Source organism: Chiroxiphia lanceolata, chromosome 1 (assembly GCF_009829145.1).
Source record: "Chiroxiphia lanceolata isolate bChiLan1 chromosome 1, bChiLan1.pri, whole genome shotgun sequence".
NCBI lineage: Eukaryota > Metazoa > Chordata > Aves > Passeriformes > Pipridae > Chiroxiphia > Chiroxiphia lanceolata.
In genome coordinates, this window is record NC_045637.1 from 109667546 (window position 1) to 109690062 (window position 22517).

General features: G+C 39.5%; 2 protein-coding genes across 3 annotated transcripts in view; both read right to left on the reverse strand.

Annotated features, from left to right (window-relative positions):
- Positions 1–5: 5 nt before the first annotated feature.
- TMEM42 (transmembrane protein 42) lies at positions 6–7973 on the reverse strand. The gene is made up of 3 exons (XM_032686773.1): positions 7854–7973; positions 3272–3418; positions 6–2451 (listed from the first exon to the last, which is right to left on the reverse strand). Exons 1-3 carry the CDS (start codon positions 7971–7973, stop codon positions 2311–2313), a joined length of 408 nt encoding a protein of 135 aa, XP_032542664.1. The 3' UTR covers positions 6–2310.
- Positions 7974–8116: 143 nt separating this feature from the next.
- KIF15 (kinesin family member 15) overlaps positions 8117–22517 on the reverse strand; it is a 36744-nt gene continuing 22343 nt past the window's right edge. The window contains exons 21-35 of one of the 2 annotated variants that reach the window (XM_032690750.1): positions 21869–22019; positions 20770–20855; positions 20261–20336; positions 19901–19987; positions 18834–18938; positions 17853–17975; positions 16269–16415; positions 15280–15384; positions 14828–14992; positions 14266–14372; positions 12850–12922; positions 12215–12252; positions 10365–10530; positions 9867–9998; positions 8117–9568 (exon numbers count right to left, since the gene is read on the reverse strand). In XM_032690750.1, the coding sequence (XP_032546641.1) occupies positions 9485–9568; positions 9867–9998; positions 10365–10530; positions 12215–12252; positions 12850–12922; positions 14266–14372; positions 14828–14992; positions 15280–15384; positions 16269–16415; positions 17853–17975; positions 18834–18938; positions 19901–19987; positions 20261–20336; positions 20770–20855; positions 21869–22019 (1645 nt within the window). In that variant the 3' untranslated portion in view covers positions 8117–9484. Of the gene's footprint in view, positions 9569–9866; positions 9999–10364; positions 10531–12214; positions 12253–12849; positions 12923–14265; positions 14373–14827; positions 14993–15279; positions 15385–16268; positions 16416–17852; positions 17976–18833; positions 18939–19900; positions 19988–20260; positions 20337–20769; positions 20856–21868; positions 22020–22517 lie in introns of those variants that run through there. The other variant, XM_032690760.1, reaches the window with a different exon arrangement.

A 22517-nucleotide genomic window follows, 5' to 3' on the forward strand; every position in this document is an offset into this window, starting at 1 on the left:
GCCACTGAGCTTTGGACACTGTTTTATTTTGAAAATGCTGGTGCTCCTTTTTGAGGTGACTTCCAGCGGCATTTTGGATGATCACACACGAATTGTTTACCGGAAGCACAGCGCTTTGACACACAGCGATTGCAGCCTTCCTTGCAGCCCTGGTCCCACTGGCAGACATAGGTCAAGCCCTGTGTACACAAAGGAGTGAGATTCTGCCATAAAACGCACCCTGTTCGGCAATCTTTTCTTCCCATGGGAACTGGAGGAAAACTCGCTTCTGCTCCTGCCTTCAAATATTTATGACAGAATTAACAGCCCTAGTTTATGTTTATCTGTCCTAAAAGTGAGGATCACCAAGTAAAGTGCTGCCAACACCTTCTGCACATGAGCAAACATCTCCTAAACCTTGATCTCCAACAATGACGGTAATAAAGAAATGTCAGTTTTCAGTTAAAAAACTTTCCAAATGGCTTGTTAAGAAATGGGGCTCCAGCCAAATTAACCAGAGAGTCTGGTCCTTCTACTGCCATTTGCATGAAGGCAGCCATGGCTTACAGCTGGCTGGGAGTTAATAGCAAGGGTTATTATCAGACTTCAATAATTTCCCATTGTGTATGAAGATCTGATGTACTTAGAAATGCAGAGTTCCCGGCTGTCATGTCTGCAGACCTATGAGGGACTGTGACAAGTCACGGCTTCCCAGGTGGCTGGATGTGTCCCACTCTATCACAGCTGCTACCCAAAGAGCTCTGCTTCTCAAGGGTGAAGACCCATGTTGGTAAGAAGGAAAGGCACTCAGAGCACTTTGCCCTCTCCCCCACCACATATGCCTCTCCCCTCTTTGAGGAGAAGACTTAGGAGTACACAAGTGTAAAAGGAAAAGGCATTGCCCCTCCTGGGACATGGTTGCCACATGTGGTGAGCTAGGACGGTCTCCTGAAGCAGGGGGCTTGGAGCAAACAGCTCTTGACCTCTTCTGGGGACTTTCCTTCTTTCTGTTACAAAGAAGAAAAAAGCATGAACCAAACTCCAATGGCATTTCCATCCACAAGTCTATTTTATGCTCCTGCTTGACACAGCAGATCTGCCAGTCATGATAGACCTGACAGGTTCTGATATAGAGACTCACAGAAATGTGTCCTTAGGTTTTCTGCACATGCCACAGCTATGACTCACTTTCTGTGGTTACAAGAAGACAGAGACAACCTAGCAAGCCCAGAGGAAACAAGTGATATGCCTGAAATGTATGAATGATGCATACATTTACAGGCATCATTATATTTCTCAATTAGGATTCCAACTACAGAAAATTTCCAAGAAAAAAAAAAGTGGGTCGATATCTTACAAATGATAATTCATGACACATTCACCATGTCGACACCTGAATATGGAGTAATCACTGATGCAAAATTTAGCACATATCTGGATACCAGTCATGTAGTTGATCACACTGCATGAATGGAAATCAGCATCAGAGGTGTAAAAAAACCACTGCTTGAGAAAATTCGTTTTACCAAACATTAAAGAATTGTCACCTTCACTGGGATGGGGGATGTGTTGAACATGGGCAGTCCTAGTGAAAGCAGCTGACTCTTCACATGCTGCCTGTTGTATTGTACCAAAATTACTGTTTGACCTACACACAGTAGGAATGCTGAGCAAAACCCCATCCTGGTTAAGGGTTTAATAAAGGAAAGAGCAGCAACCTTACAATGAGTAAGGTGTCAGGAATGGGTAAATGAATATTAAAGGTGTCAGATACAAATTGCAAGTTAAAAGGTGTATGTGAATGATAGAGGAAGCTGAAGGAATTACTGAAAGGCTCCACAGCGTTATAGGCAGCAGCAGGCATGGAGCCATTTCAACAGACAGGAAAGTCAGGAACAGCAGAACAGAAATATCAGCTGCCTTCAGCATCTACTTCTGATTCTATTTTGGGATAGATCCTTTTACGGAAAAGTACTAATGCACAGGCACCTTCCACAGCCACCATGTTTACTTTCAGCCTTCCCTGAACTGGGAAAGCTCCACAGCTGCAGGGTGTGAAGAGGAGGAGCAGCTGATAAGCCTCCGGCCCTGATTTTCACAATACTGACTCAGAGTGGATTGGCTCCCTCCGAGGCTGTCACTGCCACCACAACACTGCCAACCTGCCAGGAAAGATGCAATCAAGGTGACTTTGCAAGTCAGCAAGTCAGCAAGTGAGCAGGGGTTAGCAGGTCCATGGTCGACGTGTTCAAAGGTCGGTGGACACTGGGGACGCCATCATGAGACAGGCTGGAGAGGGGCAGCATGGCACCATGTCCCCTCCAGCAGCTCTCACTCCTTCTTCTCTGCTGGGACCTGCACCAGCTGGGGCGCAGCTGTGTGCAGCAGCATGAGCCCACAGAGTGTAGTGGAGAGGCCGACCCACCACAGAGGTGACCACGTCTCCCCGAAGAGCAGTTTGCCCAGGATTGCCTGAAGGAAAAGAGAGACAAAAAGCTTTGCTGGGCTGAGCTGCTCCAAAGCCTCCTGCACTTCCAGAGCTGTGAGGACTTCTACTGGGAGAGACAGCCCTGGGAAAAAAACGCGCTTGAGGAAACTCATGCTGGGGTGACCAACAGAAACGGTTGCTGCGGGTGATGCTGGAAATGACTGACTCTACCATCCAGCCTGGAAGCGCAGCTATACTGTGGTCCCAAAGCAGGACTTTGATAAATGCATGTGTGCTTTGCTGCCTTCCCATCACTTCTCAGGAGCCAAATCTCTTGTTGACTGGGCAACTCCAGTCGATTATTGGACACCACCATGAGCTGTCTGCCAGTTGGAGCACAGAAGCAAGGTGGACTGCTGCCAAGAGTGAAAAGCAAGCAGAAAAAACCTGCAGGTCAAAGATCCTCTTGCTGTCACTAGCAGCGGTGCATCTTCACACCCAGCTAGGGTGACTCTGGCTTGTCACAGGTGAGGTGTTGCAAAGGAAAAGCAAAACAAAGCAAAGCAAAGCTTCTGGCTCTGGCTCTCACTGGCAGTTATTAAAGTTCAGCTGTACAGCTGCTGCAAGGCACCATGCTGGGCAACTGTGCTCCTCCTCCTGTACCATCCAGAAAAGTTCCACCGCTTCTGCCATGAACAACTATCAAAGCAGCTGGGGCCTGATGCAATCATTTCATGTCTGCCTGTAACCCTCCCTTTGTGGCCACTGATGCTGGTTCTGCTGGGAGGTGAGCTAAGCCAGCATGAGCATTCTCACATCGCTGTGCTCCTCAGGCTTCATCGCCCGGGGAAGGGATCTACTCACCGAAGAGATGAAGTTGGAGGCTGTCGTTGTCACAGAGGCAGCAGCTGAGGAGGAAGAGAGTCGCAAGGCTTTTGCAAAGACTGTCCACATCACCGCATTGCACGCAAACACCAAGCCAACACAGCTGACGCGAAGCAGCACTGGTAGCTGTAAGAAAACAATGAAAAGCCTGTGTATTTTCACCTCACTAATTCATGGGCACTTTGGAGCCAAGCCCAACGGCATGGGCTTTTGAAGCTGAATTACAGCTGCTATTAAATGAAGGTGAATATATAACTCACGGAAGGAAATGGAAATGAGGAAACAGCCCTAGACAGAGCGTGAGCCCGGTGTGTCCTGCTGTGAGTTCAGCCTCAGACTATAGGCTAGGAAGCGCTAGGACAACGTGCAGCAGCTGCTATGCCAGAAGCCAAATTTCAGAACACTCTCCAGCTCATGATGTGGTGGACACAAAATGCAGGGATATGCCCTTTACTCACCACTATACATATGCAGATGTATAGAAAATGGTGAAATTCAGAACTGACAGGGACAAATACCAAAGATGTAAATGCTGGCACTGTGTGGGGTCCAGGACCTAACTGTTGTGAATTTGGACTGAGACCCCAATGGTCCCAAAGCACTGGTCCTCACCAGCTCCCTGGTCTGCATTACTGCTGCAGTGAGGGCAGAGCAGAGATCTCTGTGATGAAAGGGAGAGCTGAGGGGCTTCATGCCTTATCTTGTACACTCACTGGAGAGCAGATTTACTGAGAGGTCTCCAGCATTTAGCAGCAACAAACCCACCTCTGAATTCAAGGGTTGTCAAGGCCAATTAGGTCCTCAAGAAAGACCTCCCTCCTTAGACAATCTCACCAGACATGTAACAGCCTCAGTCTGAAAAAAGGGCACAGTTGTGCCTAAAAAGTCCTCACCATCCACAGTCTCCCTTGCCCCCTCCTAGTTTAATCTACTGAGGCCATCTCCTAGCCCCTGGATACCATGTAGTTGATGTGAAGACACCAAGGGAGATCACAGGCAGAACACGACTCTCACAAACGTTCAGGGAACACATAAGGGCAAAGGAAAGCAAATCTTTGTCTAAGCCCGTAGCAATCATGGCTTCACAGCCCGTCACCTTTCAGTCCATGGTGGGATTCGTCTTGAAGCAGACAGAAATGTAGGTGTGAAGTCACCAAAAAACACAGCTAAGAGGTGGTACCTGCCCCATGGGAATGGCTGCACTGCAGCCCCCTACCAGCTGCTCAAATCAATGGGGGCCACCAACTGTGTTCTGCTCCTACTCAAAAGAAAAAAATTATATACTGCAAGCAGACAGGGATTTCTGAAGCAAGTGATGTTGCAAGTACAAAGTTAAAAGGAAAAGACTGCAAAGCAAATCTCTGCTTGATGGCTGGCGCAAGCTCTCCGAGGCTAACCCCATTCCAGCGAGCGACACTGCAGGTGTGTGGTCTCAATTTGCCCCACCTGTGGCAAAGGTCTCCAACTTGATAAGGGCAACAGTTGAAATCCAATATCACTCCCACCAGTGAAGCCCTTGCTTTCCTATCCACCCTGGCCAACCCTGTAGAGAGAGATAAGAGGGACAACCATTCCCAGATACTACGACTCCTCTGAGGATGAAAACTTCTGCCATGTTATGGCTCTCCATGGGATGAGGTTTGCCTCCCAATTTCATCCTCTGCCTCTATTACCAGACAGTTTTACCTTCCTAGGAGCAGTTATGTACATCCACACACCTCTAGTGGATAGGCAGATCTGGGAGTAAAGAGATGAGAGGGCAAAACAATTCTCTGTGTTTCACCTAAATTCAGTATATTTCAGTAGTCCAGGGGATGGACTAGAGACCTCCACAGGTCTTGTCTGACTGGAATTAGTCTGTGAGACTATCAGCGGTGAAACAAAGCTGGCTCCCACCATCACAGCAACTATGCTATGTTCAAAAGTGCACCCAAAGGTTTTTATTCTGATCTTCTTCTCTTGCAGAGCCAGGGAAATCAGCTGCAGTATGCTCTGCAGGTGGCACATGCCCAGAAGGAAGGTTTATCAGAGAAAGGTCAAGTCTCTCTGCAGCTTGGGCAGTGGAGTGGTCATCCCAATGGCATGCAGACGGAGAGATAGGAACATCCCCATGTGTTTCCTTCCCCACAAGGAAGGAGGGAGATATAAATTCCTCCCCAGCTAAAGACTCAGCTGAGCCACCCCAGTGAGTCAAGGATTACTGTTCTGATTGCTTTTCTAAGCATAGATTAATTTCAGTGTACATTTCAGATAATCCAGAATTACTCCTGAAGTGGCAGAAGTAATTTTAGATGAAGACTGACAGGGGAGCGGAGAAAGCAAAGTAGAACTTTTGTTCAAGTGAAATGACCCCTCCTGGTCAGGTAACTCTCATGCTTGGCCATCCCAACACATCCTTCTGGCCAGGAAATCCCTCTTTGTGCTGTTGTTGAGTATCCTGCTACCCTACATCATAAGCTCTTAAAAGCATCCATACACTTTTAATATTTGCTGTCATGTTCCATGCTGCACAACTGATGGCTGCTATTATACTTTGAGACTTCTGTAGCTCTTCCTTAAACATAAAACTCCTCCCATCTCTTTTGCCTTGTGGCTGGTCTGCAGAAATGACTTTGCAGCAAGCATGTAGGATTCAAAGGGAGCCTCTGAAACTCTTAAGTGTCTATAGTCCTCCACAATTTAAGCCACTAGGAAGATTACGGCATCTACATAAAACCTGGCTAGTTTTACAGCTAAACTGATTAATTTGTCACCTAGAATGGACCTGAAAACTGAAGGAACCAATTTACCCAGAAAAAAGAAACAGTCACAGAATCACAGCATGGCTGAGGCTGAAAGGGACCTCTGGAGTTTATCTGGTCCAACCTCATCATTCTTAGAGCAGGCTGTCCATGTCCATGTCCAGACAGTGTCTGAATATCTCCAAGGATGGAGACTCCATCACATCCCTGGGCAACCTGTGCCAGTGCCTGGTCACCCTCACAGTGAAAAAGTGTTTCTAGATGTTCAGAGCAAACTGCTTGTGTTTCAGGGTGTGCCCATCACCTCTAGGCCTGTCACTGAGCACCACTGGAAAGAGCCTGGCTCCATCCTCTGTGCACCCTCCCTCCCTGCAGGTATTTATACACATTGATGAGATCCCCCCTGAGCCTTCTCTTCTCCAGGATGAACAGTCCCAGCTCTCTCAGCCTCTCCTCACAAAAGAGATGCTCTGGTGTCTCCATCATCTTTATGGCACTTTGCTGGACTCTTTCCAGTATCTCCAACTATTTTTTTGCACTGGAGAGCTCAGAACTGGACCCAAAACTCCAGGTGTGGCATCATTAGGGCTGAGTAGAGGAAAAGGATCCTCCCCCTTGATCTGCTGGCAACAATTCTCGTCAGTGACATGACATTTTGTCATCACACTTAAAAAAAAAACCAAACCACCAACCTCCCACCCCAAAAAAATGCGTAATATTTTTTAGAAATTTCATCATAGAAAAATACTCCGAAAAGATGCTGTCAACATTTGCAGTAATTCCATGCTCTGGTATTCTGTCAGTGCAGAGCACAAGTTCGGGATTTTTTTTGGGGGGGTGGAGGGGTTGGAAAGAGTATAAGGATTTAAATGTTTTTATTTTCCTTTCTGCCACCCTTTCTGATCTATCAGAAAAGATCAAAAGGATTGGCAGGTGCTAGGTTTTTGCCTTTTTAACCCTATCTAATAATCACACGGATCGATTTTCTTTTCTTCATGGTGCAAGGCTGGATTTTTTCAGCTCTAGTTTCAAATCCAAATGTACATTTGCCATATGAGTAACAACCTATACCGAAATTAATCTCCCCAATGTGTTTTTAGGAGACGCGTACGCTGCCTACCTCAGCATTTCCCCAGTCACATGCAACCTCGTGTACCTCCCCACCTCTGCTGTGCCTCTGCCAGAGTTCACTCCTGCAGGTAAGGCCACTGCTATTGGGGTCAAAGGACAGCAGTCCCACGTAACCTCAAGCTCAAGGAGATTTGAGAAACACAACCGCGATAAAGATCAGGACCAACGAACACACAAGGATCAGCTGAGCAGCACAGCAGAAATCAAGGGCTCCGCCTGTCTGCTCCGGTAAGGACTGAGCTGAGAGAGAATAAGACGGAGAAAAGTAATGTTATAAGCAAAACAGTGCACTAAGAACAAGCGTTTAATACTAAAGAGTACTGACATCCTGCTTCTAAAGTAACACTGACGTAGAACCACTGCAAATGCAGGGCTGGGTTTGATCTGGGGCATTCCCGTACCACACTTGTTGTCTTTACATCTCAGCGGCTTCGCTTCCCTTTCCCTGCTCCTCGTTTACGTCGACACCGTGTATTAGTCAGCCCTCCAAGGCTGGGCTCCCCCAAGAGGTGACTCAGCGCTCCGCTCTCCGAGACCGCCCCGCTTTCCCTAGAAATCCAGGGCAGCCCCTGGCAGCGCAGGAGGAAGAACTGCCGCGCTCCCGCCAGGGCAGCCGTGACGCCCAAAGCCGCCTGGGGGGCGGCTGCACGGGAACCCACGGCACCCGCCCCGCCTCCCTCCTTCCTTACCGGGCCGCCGGCTGCCTCCCCGCCCGGCCCCAGCGCCAGCTTCGCCGCGGCCGCCGCCGCCGCCCCGAGTAGCCCGGCGGCCGCCGCCGCCGCCCCGCCGCCCGCCCGCACGCCCCTCATGGCGCGCACGCCGGGCCCGCTCGGCCGCCTCACGGGCGCGGCCACGGCAGCGCCGCCCCGAGTACGGGCGGGCCCGCTCCGAGAGCCCCAGGGGCGGCCGGGAGCGGATGGGGGGCGTTTGTGAAGAATGCACGTATGCGGTGTTCATTTATGTACAAAGGCTTTATTTGAACAGACAGAAAAGGAGGGAGTAGGAGAACAACGCAGGTCCTACCGTAGCCACATACAACACAGAAAAGGGCAGAAGCCGCCTACATGGAAATAGTCCGGAAACAGACAGGAAGGGGACATTTGTAAACCTAGAACATGGCAGTAACAAATAAAGCACGCAAGGGACAACAGGTGTGTTGTCCTTGATGTACCCCTCTAGGTCTGATCCGATCTGGATTGTCTACAGGAGAAAAAAAAAAAAATCACCTACCCCATTTAAGGTCAGCTTTTTACATCAGAGCTCAAGTGGGAGCTTGAACTTAGGCAACTTTAAAATGCGCAGATAAGCTGGTAGAAATTCTTCTTCCCCTCAGCCAAATCATGTAGAAACTCACTAGGTCTATCCTCCCCTTCATCAGACACACATCTTCTGCTTTGTTCCATTTTGCCCCAGCACTTGTGGGCAAAAGAAGTACTGTATGAAATAGCCAAAAACTAGAATGATAGGCTTACTGGCAGTAAAAAAAAAAGCCTGTTGGATATTGCTATATAAATCAACATTTTGTGATCCACTAATAAACATTTCATGTATCTGCAATAAATCTTAAGTGCAATTAAGTGAACTTCTGCTGTACTCCTAAAATGTTCTGCATATTTTCACAGCTTCTTTCGTAACATTAACTTGTTCGATAAGAAAATGGTTGCAAAATACTTAGAATTTCCTACAATTCTAATATAGAAGTCTCCTATAAGTCTATAATAGGGGGAAAAAGGGTTAAAAAGCATTTTAATTTCATATAGAGAAAAAACAGAAAAGCAAAATATATTTATAGTGCTATTTACAAGGCTGTTACTAAATTCACATTTATGCTTTATTGAACAAAGTTCAGTATGAAAATTATTTTTAAACAACCCAGTAAAATGACCCTATGTTTAGCTAAAGAAATAATCACAAAGAAATTGTGCTTTTAAAATTTTGGCTCTGGTGGAAAATGTAGCATTTCAGAAGAAGTAGGAACCTGAATAAAAGCACAAAAGGAAACAAAGATCCAGGTGTGTTCCCAGTGAGAAAGCTTTTCCTTGGCAAGGTACAAAAGTTCCAAGGAAGTATCTTCCAGCACCAATACAAAATCAGTTTTGGAAATTGAAAATTACAGAAAGGTGTTACTATGTCATTGGAAGCTGCCCGCATAGCTGGTATAACATTCTTCACTAAGAGTTATTACCAGCAAAAAAAAAAAAAGATCTATGAACTAAAATACTTGATTATTCCAGGACCACAGCAAAAGTCAAGCTTGACAAATGGCTTTTGCTTTTTCTGTACACTTTAAAAATATGGTTCTGCAGTTTTATTTGTGTCGTTACAGCTGATCATAATGTCTACAAATGTCACATTTTTTTGATTCTTTCAAAAAAGCATTTTCAATTCGTAGTTTTTCAGTCTCCTGTAAAACAGAAAAAAAAAAGCATGGGTATATTAAGGAAATTATCCTCACATCTTTTATGTTTCTAAATAAACAGTATCTATATTTGTTCAAGTATTTTATACACTATATATTTGGGGAAATAAAACAGGGTGATCCTTGTCTGGGGCCTGTGAGGAGACAGACCAGCCATGACTTACTGAACTGCATAAAACCTATTGCTCGCCAAAGAAGAGCAAGAATTTTAGTTTTCATTCTCAAAGCTTGACATCTTCTATGCCAAGCCATTACTTCATCTGTATTCTACTCTGGAACTTACCTCAGTAAGTTTCGCGTTATCTTTCTTCAGTTTCACAAGATACTGAATCTTCTGGTTTAGGTTTTGATGACCAAGTAATTTCCCGTTCTCCTCAGCAAGAGAGTCAACTTGCTTCCTCAGCAGTTCTATTTCCTGTAATTAATATAAATGCATTGTGTACCTGTTAGCAGTAGCCTCACCTTCTCTTTTCAGAAGAAATAGCTTCTAAGAGCTACAAACATACTAACATTTAAGTTATTTGTAACATATGATGCAAGAGTTGGTTCATTCAGGAAATACGTATTTGTCTTACGTGTCCTTAGATACTATGTTAGATCCTTCTAAAGGTCAAAAAAGAGCACTAATTGATTTGTATTATGAATTGCAACACTGATTTCTGTACCCAGACTTCCACTAGTGCAGAGAATAATATTACAAACACAACTAAGCTGTAAGACCTCTACCTCTGCTGAATAAGATTTTACTGTAAAGACAAAAAAATGATTATACATATGTAACCTTTTCAATTCTGTCTCTTTCTTCATATGCTTCCTCCAGTTTTGATCTAATTTCTTCTTTCTCATTAAATGCTTTGAGCTCCAAAGTTCTTGTTCGTTGTAGCTCCAGAGTCATTTGATGACAGGCATTCTCTTGGACTCTGAGGATATTTTTGGTCTCTTCTAATCTGCCAATATAAAAGAAGCATAAAAAACTTTAAAACCAATATAAATGGCATATAAGTGAATTACTAAGTCAGTCTTGGACATGGAGGGAGGCTCCTTTAAAAGTATCCTTCTGAGACAATATATTTTTCTTAGTATTAAGGGAAGGAAAAATTTCATTCTGCTTCACAGCTCTTGTCTTTGATACTATCAACTAGGCAGTGTTTTGCAGATGCTCTTTTCTTTGGTAACTGTGCTCTTTAGTAACTGTTTGCAATCCAGGATATATAACTCAACTGAGGAGAAAGCAGAAACAGAAGCTTCACCTACAAGAACACTTTGAATTAATCCACCAAAGGAATGTAAATTTTCCAGCTAAACTCAGCTGCTCTTCAAGTTTCCCTTAAATTGCTTGTCTGTCTGTGACTTTTCCACCAGTGGTCCTGTTGTTCAGAAACATCTCTGAGCAGCTCTGATGGCCTGAGCTTGTTTGGCCTGGTAACAGAAGGACCACTATTTTGGATAGAATTAAAACATTTTCAGCAGACAAGATGTCTGTAAGGCTCACAGAATATTAAACTGTGCCATCAAACTTTGCAGCCTGTCTACTAATTATATGAACTTTAATAATATTCCAAGTCTATTCAAATATTGTATAAATTAAATTATTTTTGTCATCAGTTTTATTTTACTGAAGCCTGGTGTTTAAGACCTACTCTACGAAAACAGTATTCATTTGGTACATTTGTCAAGACATTTTCTTAATGAGGAAAGAATATTTTCCTTCTTTGTGCATTATTTGTTTGTATGAGACCTTGTAGCAGTGTTATAAAGCGTATTTCAGAGACCAGACAGGTATGAAAACACAATGCATCAAATAGCAAAATAATCCCTAATTGCCAGACTAGGGTTTCTGGAAAATTTAATGAAAGTTACTTGTGAAATGACCATGGGCATAAAAACTCTCTTCCTCCTTAAAAGAAGTTATGTACATAGAAAGCATTCCATTAAATGTAAATAACTCAAGTATTACAAGATTCAGCCACTGTGAATCCTGAAGAGTACAGATTAGGAAAAGAATAGCAGGACCAACATTTTCAAACTAATGTTTATCTACTAATTCAGTATTTTCTTTCTTTGCTACTATCCATCCAAGGTGCAAAACATTTGAATTTTGAGGACTATTTGCACAATTGCACAAACACAGTCTAGGAGTCCTCTAATAATAAAAAAATTTTCATTATTCAAGATTAACTGCAAAAATTTAAACAAATTGCATAAAAAAAAGTAATTAGATTATATTTAAAATTATAAAACATCTATGATACTAATGAAGAGATTAACAGTATTTCAATTTAATTTGAAAGGGAATGTGCTTAGAATTCATTGCACATATAAAACTTGAACACATAAATAACTTTAAACAATTAAAAATGGCTCTTCCAATTCAAGTTTTTATGGTTCTACCTATTTCAGATTATTGTCCTGATATAATGCTATCCTTTTCAGTAAATGTAGCAATAGGTGCTACTACCACCTACTGATGAGAAAGAGTAAGAACTCAATGTGTCTTGCAGAAGTGTAAACATTTCAAAATTATGTCTTTTGTAAATTCAGGTATTGGACTTCTAGTGCTTAAATATAGCTTTTTTGTCATTAATTAGTTTAATACAAGTTTCCAGTTCAAAGAACAATATTTAGACTTACTCTGCTTTGATTTTCAGGATTTCCTCCATTGCTTTATTCTGTAAAAGTTCAAAAGCATTAGATACAGTCCTAATGTTTAACATACAGATATATATTTAAAATTATTTATCACTTAGTTGATGCTGTGTATCTCATTCCAGATCCTGCCAAAGTCATCCTACTGCTCTGTAGCTTACATCTCTACTATTCACTCTAAGTTCATCTCTTTACTTATATGCAGGTATTTCACATTTCATGCCAGCACAAATGACCCACAGCATATCCCTTTGCCCACTCACACACAGCAAAGCTCTAAAAGGGGGTTTTTCTGTCTGGGAAATCCATGGCAACCTCCGCTGTGACTTTAACTTCCCTTTGACACAGACCTGACATTAGCAAGTGACACAATCTTCACTTTCCAACTCTGTGGAGATGAGTCAGATTTAGCAATCCAAATCTGGTTTTGCTTCTTGTGTAATCTGACACCCAGTTCACTGGTGTCAGGCTGAGATAGAAACCCTAAGAGCTAAGTGTCAGGGCTGTGCCTATTAGAATTCACTAGAAATCAGTGTTTGTTTCACTACTGTGAAATAGAAGAAAACAGGTTAATACTTCACAGCTGGTCAACAGCAACTGACGTGAGAACGATAATATACCTTGGCAAGTCTCTCCTCAGCAATCTCCTCCTCTTTCTCTTTGAGGTGCTGAACATCAGGATGTTTCTGATCACTAGGAAATTCAAGAATGAGGAAAGTTTCTCATGAACAGAAGAAACCAGTTGTAAAAACATCTTATCCAGATTAAAACAGTAAATATGTGTAGTGGTTTTCACACGTGTTCATACTCAAAATACTGAACATATCATGAAACAACTCTGGAAGGGTTTCTATATTCTTCTGTATTCCATGAACACCACATTTCCTTTTGTTAGAGTATGGAGAAACTACTGTTTTCATTAAAACAATTACAAATGTAATAACAATGCAACAGTTTGTTAGGCAGCTTTGCGATTAAGGTAAATGTTTTATTAGTTGGTGATGTTCAGGTGTATGTTGACTGCAGAAAGCAACTCCTTCGTATAAGATAATTTGGCAAGACCACTGAGCAGTTAAGAAAGTGAAAGATTCTTGTATTTAGAAGACTTCAATGCTTTTTATTTTGTTAGTTTTTGATTAACATGACATTGGATGGAAGTAAGCAAACACCATACAATTAAAATAACCCACAAAGTTAACATGCCAGTGGAACAACTTTATCCTTGTAGTGTGCCATAAAGATAAAGAACTTAATTGATTAGGAGTTTTATAATTGCATCAAATTATAATAAACACACTATTTTCAGTAACTGAAAATCTTTGTGAACAGATCAGGTGGGGTACTGAATGATGATGCTGTTTCTAAGGCCTTCTGCTTAGCTTGCAACAGACATTTGAAAGCGTGTGGTGAATTGAAACGGGAACCACAGAAAAACAAGAATGGTTATGTTGCCATGGAACACTGGATTCTGTGGCTTTGTTTTTCACACAGTTTATGGAGCAGGTGTCCTGGACCCAATTTTTGCACAGAAAAGCATTACTTTTATATTCCCCACTTGTTGGATTCCTGACTTGGGACCTTGGGATATAATTTCATATGCAATAACAATTCCCTGCTCCTGTTAGTTGAGAGGAGTTATGGTTTGAATAGACCAAAGGTGAATACTATATTGGAGCTTTAAAAGTTCATTTATGTCTATGTTAAAACTTGTGTTGAATTAATTTGGACATTTGCTATCTACTGAATCCATAAGTACACAAGTGATATGGCAATATATAATACGCAGGAATGGCTATGCATATAATTATTTTACATTCTATTTCCATTTCCTTTATAAAACTTTGTTGCATTTGAGAATTTGTGATTTAAGGGCAATAAAGTTTACAAGCCAGTAAACAGTTTTCATAGACAAGTCTGAGTCAATCTCCACAAACACAAACAATATGTAAGACTGTATTTCAAACAAACAGTGTACATTTTATCTTGTTTAATTATTTCAAGCTAAGATAGATTTTTTGTGTTTTATTTAACTTTACCTGTTCTTGCCTGGTCTCTGAGCTTCTACAAGGCTCTGTAAACTCCTGTTGTTTTCCACCAATATCTGCATTTCCAGACGCAAGTTCTCCAACTCATTTAATTGTTCCTAAGCACGGAAAAAGAAAGAAGTTTGAAACATTTTATTTGAAGACCAAATTGCGATTCCTGTTTTCATTTCCAGTTGAACATGTTTCTGAATAAAATAGAAGACAAAACTATTTATCAGAAAACAAGCACAGTTCTCTGGCAAATGTCTGCACTACCGTTCCATTTATAGTTGCATTAAAAACTTGATTTAAAATAAATCAGAACAGTTTCAGCAGTAAAACCAATGTTAGCATTTGACATTCATGAACTCAAAACAACTCAGTTCTTAGGAAAATGAGATATATTGACATCTCAAGCCAGTTGTCACATTTTGGGCCTAGGTAAAGGGAGGACCAAAACTGGGTTTCCTGCTTTAATGGACATACTACCAAGCAGAGCTCATTCAAAATCTAAACTCTGTATTTTATCTTATTTTAACCTTACAAATTGCCTGTAGAGATTAACTCATAGTACCTTCAGCCTTAGAATTTCATCATTTTTAGCTCTTCGTTCTTCATTCAGTTCATGTACAAGGTGCTCCAGATTTATTGCAGAAGCCCTACGATCAGCTATTTCTTGCTCATGAGTTTCCAAGAGCTTTGCCAAGTTCACATCAAAATTAGGTGGAGTTTTTGGACACTGTCAAGTTAAAAGAAACGAACCAGACAAACTATTAGTAAAGAACTGTTTGCCCTATGTATTGGTTACATGTTTTAATACCTAACTGGAGACATATTAAAAAAATTCCTGACAGACAAATCATCAATAATACAACTAAGTTACAAACTATGTGACTGGGAATTGACTATTCTTGATACACTGTAATTTTTGGTTCCAGTGTGAAGCCATGCTGTAAAGTTTGTAGTTGTTTTTCATGTGTTTTAACAGGCATTATAACAAACATGTTCTTCTCACAAATGCCATACCTGAGGAAATGTTACTAAAGATGAGTCCACAAAGCAATCTATTTGCTTCATTTTTAGTTCATACTCATTCTTCCTGTTCTCCAGTTCCTCTGTCATTTTGTCCAACTATTAGAAACACCAGTAGGAATTAAATTAGTTCAAAATAAACACAAAATAGGAAAGAAAACAGAAGCTAGATCTCCATTTTGAGCAGGCTTAAGTACACCAGAAGTTATTTTACATTAACTTTTGTATGAAACAAGCATTTTTGAAAGATCTATACATTATATACTGTATACTGTGTAGTTAATCTGAATTTTGTTTGTGTTGCTATTTTATTTTCTTGCCTTACTAACATGGTCAATGTTTCAAAGGGCTTACTAGTACAGAAGAAACTATAATGAACTTTGCTGGCAAATATTACTGGTCAAAACATGATCTGATACAAAGATTTTTGAGGTATAGATTTGATCAGTTTCCCCAAAGAGAATATGCTAACTTGACAAAAGAACTCCTCTTTTAGATAATAACCTATTAGAATTTTTGCCAGCACAAATATATTACATAGCTCTATGACAATTATGACAACTAGAGCTAAAATTTGGACAGAGGCTTAACATAGCTATTTAGTCTGCAGAAGCTCCAAATCATTCTCAGACTACAAAATTTATAGAGCTCAACACTTATGTCTGCTAGATAACGATATTGTTTGTGGATGAGTGGAGGAAAAGGTAGATGATACTGCTGATAACCTCAGGTTGCTCAGTTGTTACAGGTACTGATAATTTTACTCTGCTATCTCTAGACATCATTTCCAAAAGATTTAAAAGTTTACCTAGCCTTTGTTCAGAAGCTTTTAGACTACTATTTTGCTTTTACAAGAAGGAGCATTGCTCTTCACCAAGAGTACTGCATACAAGATGCTGTAAAATTACATGTAAGAACTTTTCAAAAGCTAGAATTAGCTACAACTCCTCTCAATGGGCTAATTATCAAAATGTTTGGTTTACCTGTTCCCTAAGTTCCTGGATTACTGCTTCTTTCTTTGCTATGTCTTCCTGTGCACACTGGAGCAACGAATCATGTTTCTTGGAGGCCTCTGTCAGACTTATCAGCTGATCAGTTGTATAACGCAATTCTTCACACAGAAGGTCTCTCTATTTTAAGTCATTGGATCAGTAAAGAAAGAAGTTAAAGTTATTACTCTAAGTCAGTTGTTTCGAGGTGTTTTGTGATTGGTGTCAAGACTGCTATCAGCTACAAGCATCTCTCTTTTCCTTCTACTTTTTCATCATGAACTGTAGCAAGCATTCATCTATAAATTTCTTATTTTAGCATGTTTTCATATCCATGGTCTTGGTTGCAGAACAAAAATGAGAACTTTGCCACAGTATAGTCACAGTTCTTGTGGAAGATCCTTGGAATCAACCACAGTTTTAAAGTATAATATGTACTTAAAAAGAGATACAGTTCTCTGAATAAAAAACCAGAAAATAACAAAGATTTTAATCCATGCTGGAGCGATTACAGCTTTTTTAGTGCACTCATGTTCTGTAGATACCTCTGGATTTATTCTCCCACCCGATCTGATGGGGCTTTATGCCTACACAAGGTGTGTTAACCTAGAAGGAGAAACTGAACTTTTAAATGCTACCTTGGATTAGTTCTTCTTGTCCAGTCAAGAAAGCATGAAGAAATTAGTAGCTGAAGTACAAAGTCAAGGAGAAACACTATGATTTTATCAGGAGCCATATACACCTAAGGATAATACTGGATTAAGAACTAGTACTTCAGTTAAAAAAACCCATGTAAACAAAAGCCCAAAGTGGTCCCTTTGGCAGACAACTCAGTTTTGGGTTTCAGAATGTGACATTTAGATATTATTAATAATGAATATAGTCTGTTTTTTCTTAAATAGATTTACACTATGTTCAAAGGGTTTTGAGAAACAAACACTTCTCTGGAAGACTTTATTGGTGCCATATGATTGACTAGCAAATCTAATGACAGATGATCTTGTAGAAATTACATGTAAGGAGGTGCTAGTGGTTTTGACTGATAGACATGTTCATCAAAATAAGGGTGAGAGCAGTAACAGAAAACAGTTAAAGAAAGATACAATTTTAAACGGCAATCCCACAGCTGAATCAACAATGCATCCTAAATCTGTTTCCAGCAGGTGGAGCTTTTAGTTAAAATTATGAGTAAAGAAAAGATGTTACTGAATATAGTAGCAGTGGGGGAGGAAATAGTGTTAAACATAATATATTCTTCCACCTATTTTAATTTCTCAGCTGCATCATCTAAAGCTGCCATTAAATTCAGCTGGTGATTCCTTAGTGGCCTTAACAAAATTAAACCAGGCTTTAAGCATAGGCTTTTATGAAGTAGCTTATAAAATATTTATGTCAAATAACGTGATAATTTAACAGAATTTGTCAGGTATCTCATGAAAAATTCTTTTAAGAACAGCTTAACTAGCTATAGTTGGAACTAAAATGAGGTTAAGTTTTACATGAATATTTTAAGCAAACGCACATCCAACTAGTCTGGTTAAACAAACAATCATAATACACCAACATTAATGTTTTTACCTCAATGTTATCAGCTATTTCTCTTCCTTCCAAGGCTTCCTTCAGTTCTTCAATCTTCTTTTCCTGATCCTCTATGATTCCTTTGCTTTCTTCTTTTGCAGCCAGAACAATATTATACTTGCACTACAAAAACCCATTAAAATAAATTTTAGAATATTTTAGAAAAACATGTTATCAAGGAAAGCTGGCAAACATAATACAAATAAATGTACATCACAAATCTTATGACAATTAGAAACATTTAGAAATCTGTGTCAATGACTAAAACCAGAATGATATATCACACTTGCTAAATTATACAAACTACGTTTTTAGAGATTAGTTGTCAGAATGATAGGAAAAGATTATTAATTTAATGTTAATTAGCCACCAAAATACATATTACCCACTAAAACCATTATTAAAAGATAATTATATATATAAATTTGTCTCATCAACGTTCTGTCTGCAGAACCTTTTGATTTCGTAGTTCACACATAATATATTATCTGAAGCATTCTGTGGGTTGTTCCATCAGTTTGCAAACCAGACCTATTTTAATAAATCAGATGCATCATATTTATTCAGTTATTCAACTACACAGTTTTAGTTCTTTATACTTGTTTTCAGATGTAGAACATAGTATTAACAGCAACATAAAAATTTACTCCCTCAAAAAAAAAATAATTTACAATTAATTCAGCTTCAATTGTTGAGGTTTTAAATTGCCAATTTCTGAGACAATCTAAATGTGACTGTCAGCTGAGTGTAGTTTACAAGATGTGAATAGGTCCCTTCAGAGATATGGCTTTTTACCCACCACATGGAGAGGGTTCCGTTTTCAAGACAGCCTTAGGCATAAAATGTTCAGAAGATTTCAACATGTCAAAACAAAGAAGTTTCCATCTAAAATGCTACAGCAAGTTATACTGTTTGAGACCCATGATAAGACATGTCATTTCTAAAGTACGATACCATGTCCTTCAAAATGACAGAACATACATTTATATCCTCGAGCTCTCTTGTCAACCCATGTATGGACTCAGTTTTATGATTAATTGAAGACCTCAGCTCCTGGATCTGTTTCATCAAGTCAGTTACAACTTCCTGAAACATAAAAAAAAGTCAATCCTATAAAATACATATAAAATCTATATAATACGTTACTGGACTTTTTTTGGTATATAATTTGTCAATCCCAAATTTCAAACAATCATATGAAAATGAGGCCTCAAATTGCACATGTAAAGGAATAACAGAAAATTGGTTGCTATATCATTGGCTTTTGCTCTAAGCACTTAAATAAAGAATTATATAACCTGCTGTGTTCATCAGAAGAGAACACTGGCTCATTGATTTAGTATTGGCTTGTAATGGGTTTCTAATAGGAGAACAGAAGTACCGTAGTTTAAGGGTACGTTTGCTTGTAATGGAGAAAGATACATTCAAGAAACACCACTGCACTGACAATACCAGGTTACTCTGACCTTATGCATGTCAAATTTTTGGGTTTAGCATGAAAAAAACAAGGCCTATCATCGCATCATGCTGGGTAGTAAATGCACTATGTCGTTCTTTATGCCTGTTTTACATACAGGATATATACTTGCACTAGGGGAACTCTTGCTATTTAAGCTTTCATACACTGCAACAGCCTTTACATGAAAAAGTGCTTTGATTTTATTAATAAAGATACACAGTCACAATCTTAAGTCACCTTCCTTCCCTTTTCTATTTGTCCATTACAACATGACTGGAAGACCCTATTAATCATGAGGGGAATTATGCACTGTTTAAGCATTGAATGTTTTGTCCAGTAGACAGCTTTACCTTGATTTTTTTTGTTTAATCTTCAGTTAACTTGTGTTTTTTTTGAGTGCATACCAGTTTTCTACCTCCCTGCAAACTCCATGCTAGGGAAAGGCAAGATTTATTTTACCTACATATACAGCCAGAATTGCCTAAGAGCACAAAATTACTAAGTATCACAGAAGGGCTCTGGGCTTTCAACTCTGCTACAGAACCATTACCCATAAAACTGTGTACCAGTAACAGAAATAAGCCTAAACCTTGTCTGTATCATTTGTCTTCTTCAAAGAAGCAATAGTCTCTCCAGCAGCAGCCAGCTCCTGTTCCAATGTCCTCAGTTTTGCTTCCTAGAGAAAATAATATTGTGAAGGAGAGTCTTTATTACCTTTGAAATGTGTTTTGTAAAGCCTCAAGTAATGAAAAAAAAAAAAAAAAGGAAGTAAGTTGTTAATCTTACCAGCATAATAAAGAAGTAGCTTAACAAAATGATATGTAACCTGAGCAGTCTACATTTATTTTGCTGGTAATCAATGGAACAGTCAGCACAGAAATAAAACTGCTATTAATGCACAAGCAAATCCATGAACACGCAGTTTAAATATTCAAATCTGTTGCTGTACCTGCTGCTCACACCGTGTCACCATTTCAGAGAATGGTTTCTCCACCTGTGCTTTTTCAAGTATTTTCAAGAGCTCCCTGGTGAAGAAAACATTTCTAGTGAGAAATATAATCAAAACATAAGAGAACTTTAACAAAATCAAGTCATATGATTTATTCTTATATGGTTCTTATTTGCACTTAATTTATTTAAGAGTTCTTCAGTAATCACCTTCTCAGTGCTATACAAAAAACCAATAGTTTAGTTACACTGCTATCAGAGGTGGACTTTTATTTTTGACATGAAGATCTACACTTGCAAAGAAATTACTTTTGCCATGTTAATTGAACACATTAAAATGAAGTGCTGTTCTAATTTGGATAAAATAAAAAAGCCTGTTATGTAATTATTGTCAACCACCTGGGGAAAAACACCTCTACAAACAGGATCCTCATCTGAATACAAAACATAGCATGGGACAAAAACAATGCGGCCAAAGGAAAATAAACCCCACCACTAATTAAAACTTACTTTGAATTGTTTTCTTTGTCTTCTTGTAATTGCAATGTTAGTTTTTCATTATGTTCTTTTTCTGCTTTCAGAAGGTGAAAAAGGTTCTAGAATAGCAAATATATGTTGCTATAAGAAGTTACAATAGAAGGTCTTTAGAATAATCTAAAACAAAATAAAAATCTAAACAAATTCTTAAGATGATTGAAACCTGCCTCCCTGCCATACCTTAATTTGAAACAGAAAGATCTTAGCTTTGTTCTGGTCAAGTTCAAAAGTAAACTCTTATTCATATCAGGTAATTAGTTCTTTTCACCTGTCACTGATAATAATTTCATATAGCTATGATGTTCCTCAATATCCAAGGTTGTGAAGGCAGAAATTAGAATTTTCAATTGTAGATTAATTTAGGTGCATTTTTCAAATTCCAAGTTTGTTCAGAATATTAAATGATAAGGAATTTATATCAATAATTTTCAGTCTGTCAGCATTCCTTTAAACACTAAAAAAGGAAAACTTATATCAAGCTTCTTGAGCAGGCACAGTGTATGTACACTGTGAGAAGCAGGCAAAATCATTTGCAAAAGCCCTTGAGCAACCTTATTGCTGTTTTGCAGTCACTGCAGTCTGACAGGCTTTCAAGGACAGCATCAACTAAATTGCAGGACAGTGATCCACCACAAGCCATAGATCATTTTAACAAGATCACATCCAGTATGAAAATTTTTAAGAAACTGCTTTGTAAAGATAGAATAAGTAGGCTAGTCCTGGCTAGCACTGAGATGAAAGGTCATCTCAGCATTTCAATGTCAGGATTCTTTTCCAAAGAAGTTTCTTATTCCTTTACTAATTAACCCATCTCCCTCAACATTTCCAGGGCAATTTCTTCAGTCCAAAACCTTAGTACTTCACGATGCTATTGGATATTTCTTGTAGCCTGTGGTTGCAAAAATCTTGCACCAAGTTTGGAAAACGGTTTTGGGTACATCTTCCAAATGAAAGCACCAAGAAACCTATTATTACTGTGGAATCTATTATTAATGATATAATTGAATTAAACAGGAGTTAAACAATGTGGATATGGTATAACAAACTCCTTTGAAACCCTCAACTGTCTTACACAAAGCTCAGTTTTCATTGCGTCTGCTTCTTGTTTTCTGTCCTCAAGTTGTTGCTTCAGTTGATCCGTCTCAAACTTAGTTACTTCCTGCAAATTGTCATAGTCATCCTGCAGACTTGCTTTTTCTTCAAGAATCTTTTCATGTTCTAGCCTTTATTAAAAAAAAAACCCAATAAGAACTCTGATAAGGTTTGTGGCATTATAAAAATACTCCAATCTTGTACTTCAAAATCTTCACATAATATAGAGAGTACAGTTATTTTAGAAAGGAGTGACTGACATAAATGGTAACTCTCTTTTAAACTCAGAAAACACCAAATTTCTGATGGGCATGGGAGATTCAAATGGCATTGGCAGAGAAGGCAGTGGACTTTTTCTGATCCTGAGAAATAAATTACTTCTTACAAAATCCTACTGAAATTTCAGTCCCTGTGTCTTGATAATGGAGTTCACCATTAAAAAAAAAATAAATCTTTTTTTTTAGGCAGTTGCTGGACAAAAGGCTTTGATAGAAGGATCCTCAGTATCAACATCTGCTTAGCTGATATTCAGGTCATCTATCCCATTTAAAATCTTTATACATTTTGGACAAGTTTGGGTTATTCTTCTCTGAATTGTTACACTGAAATTTTACTTCATTTGGTTTTTC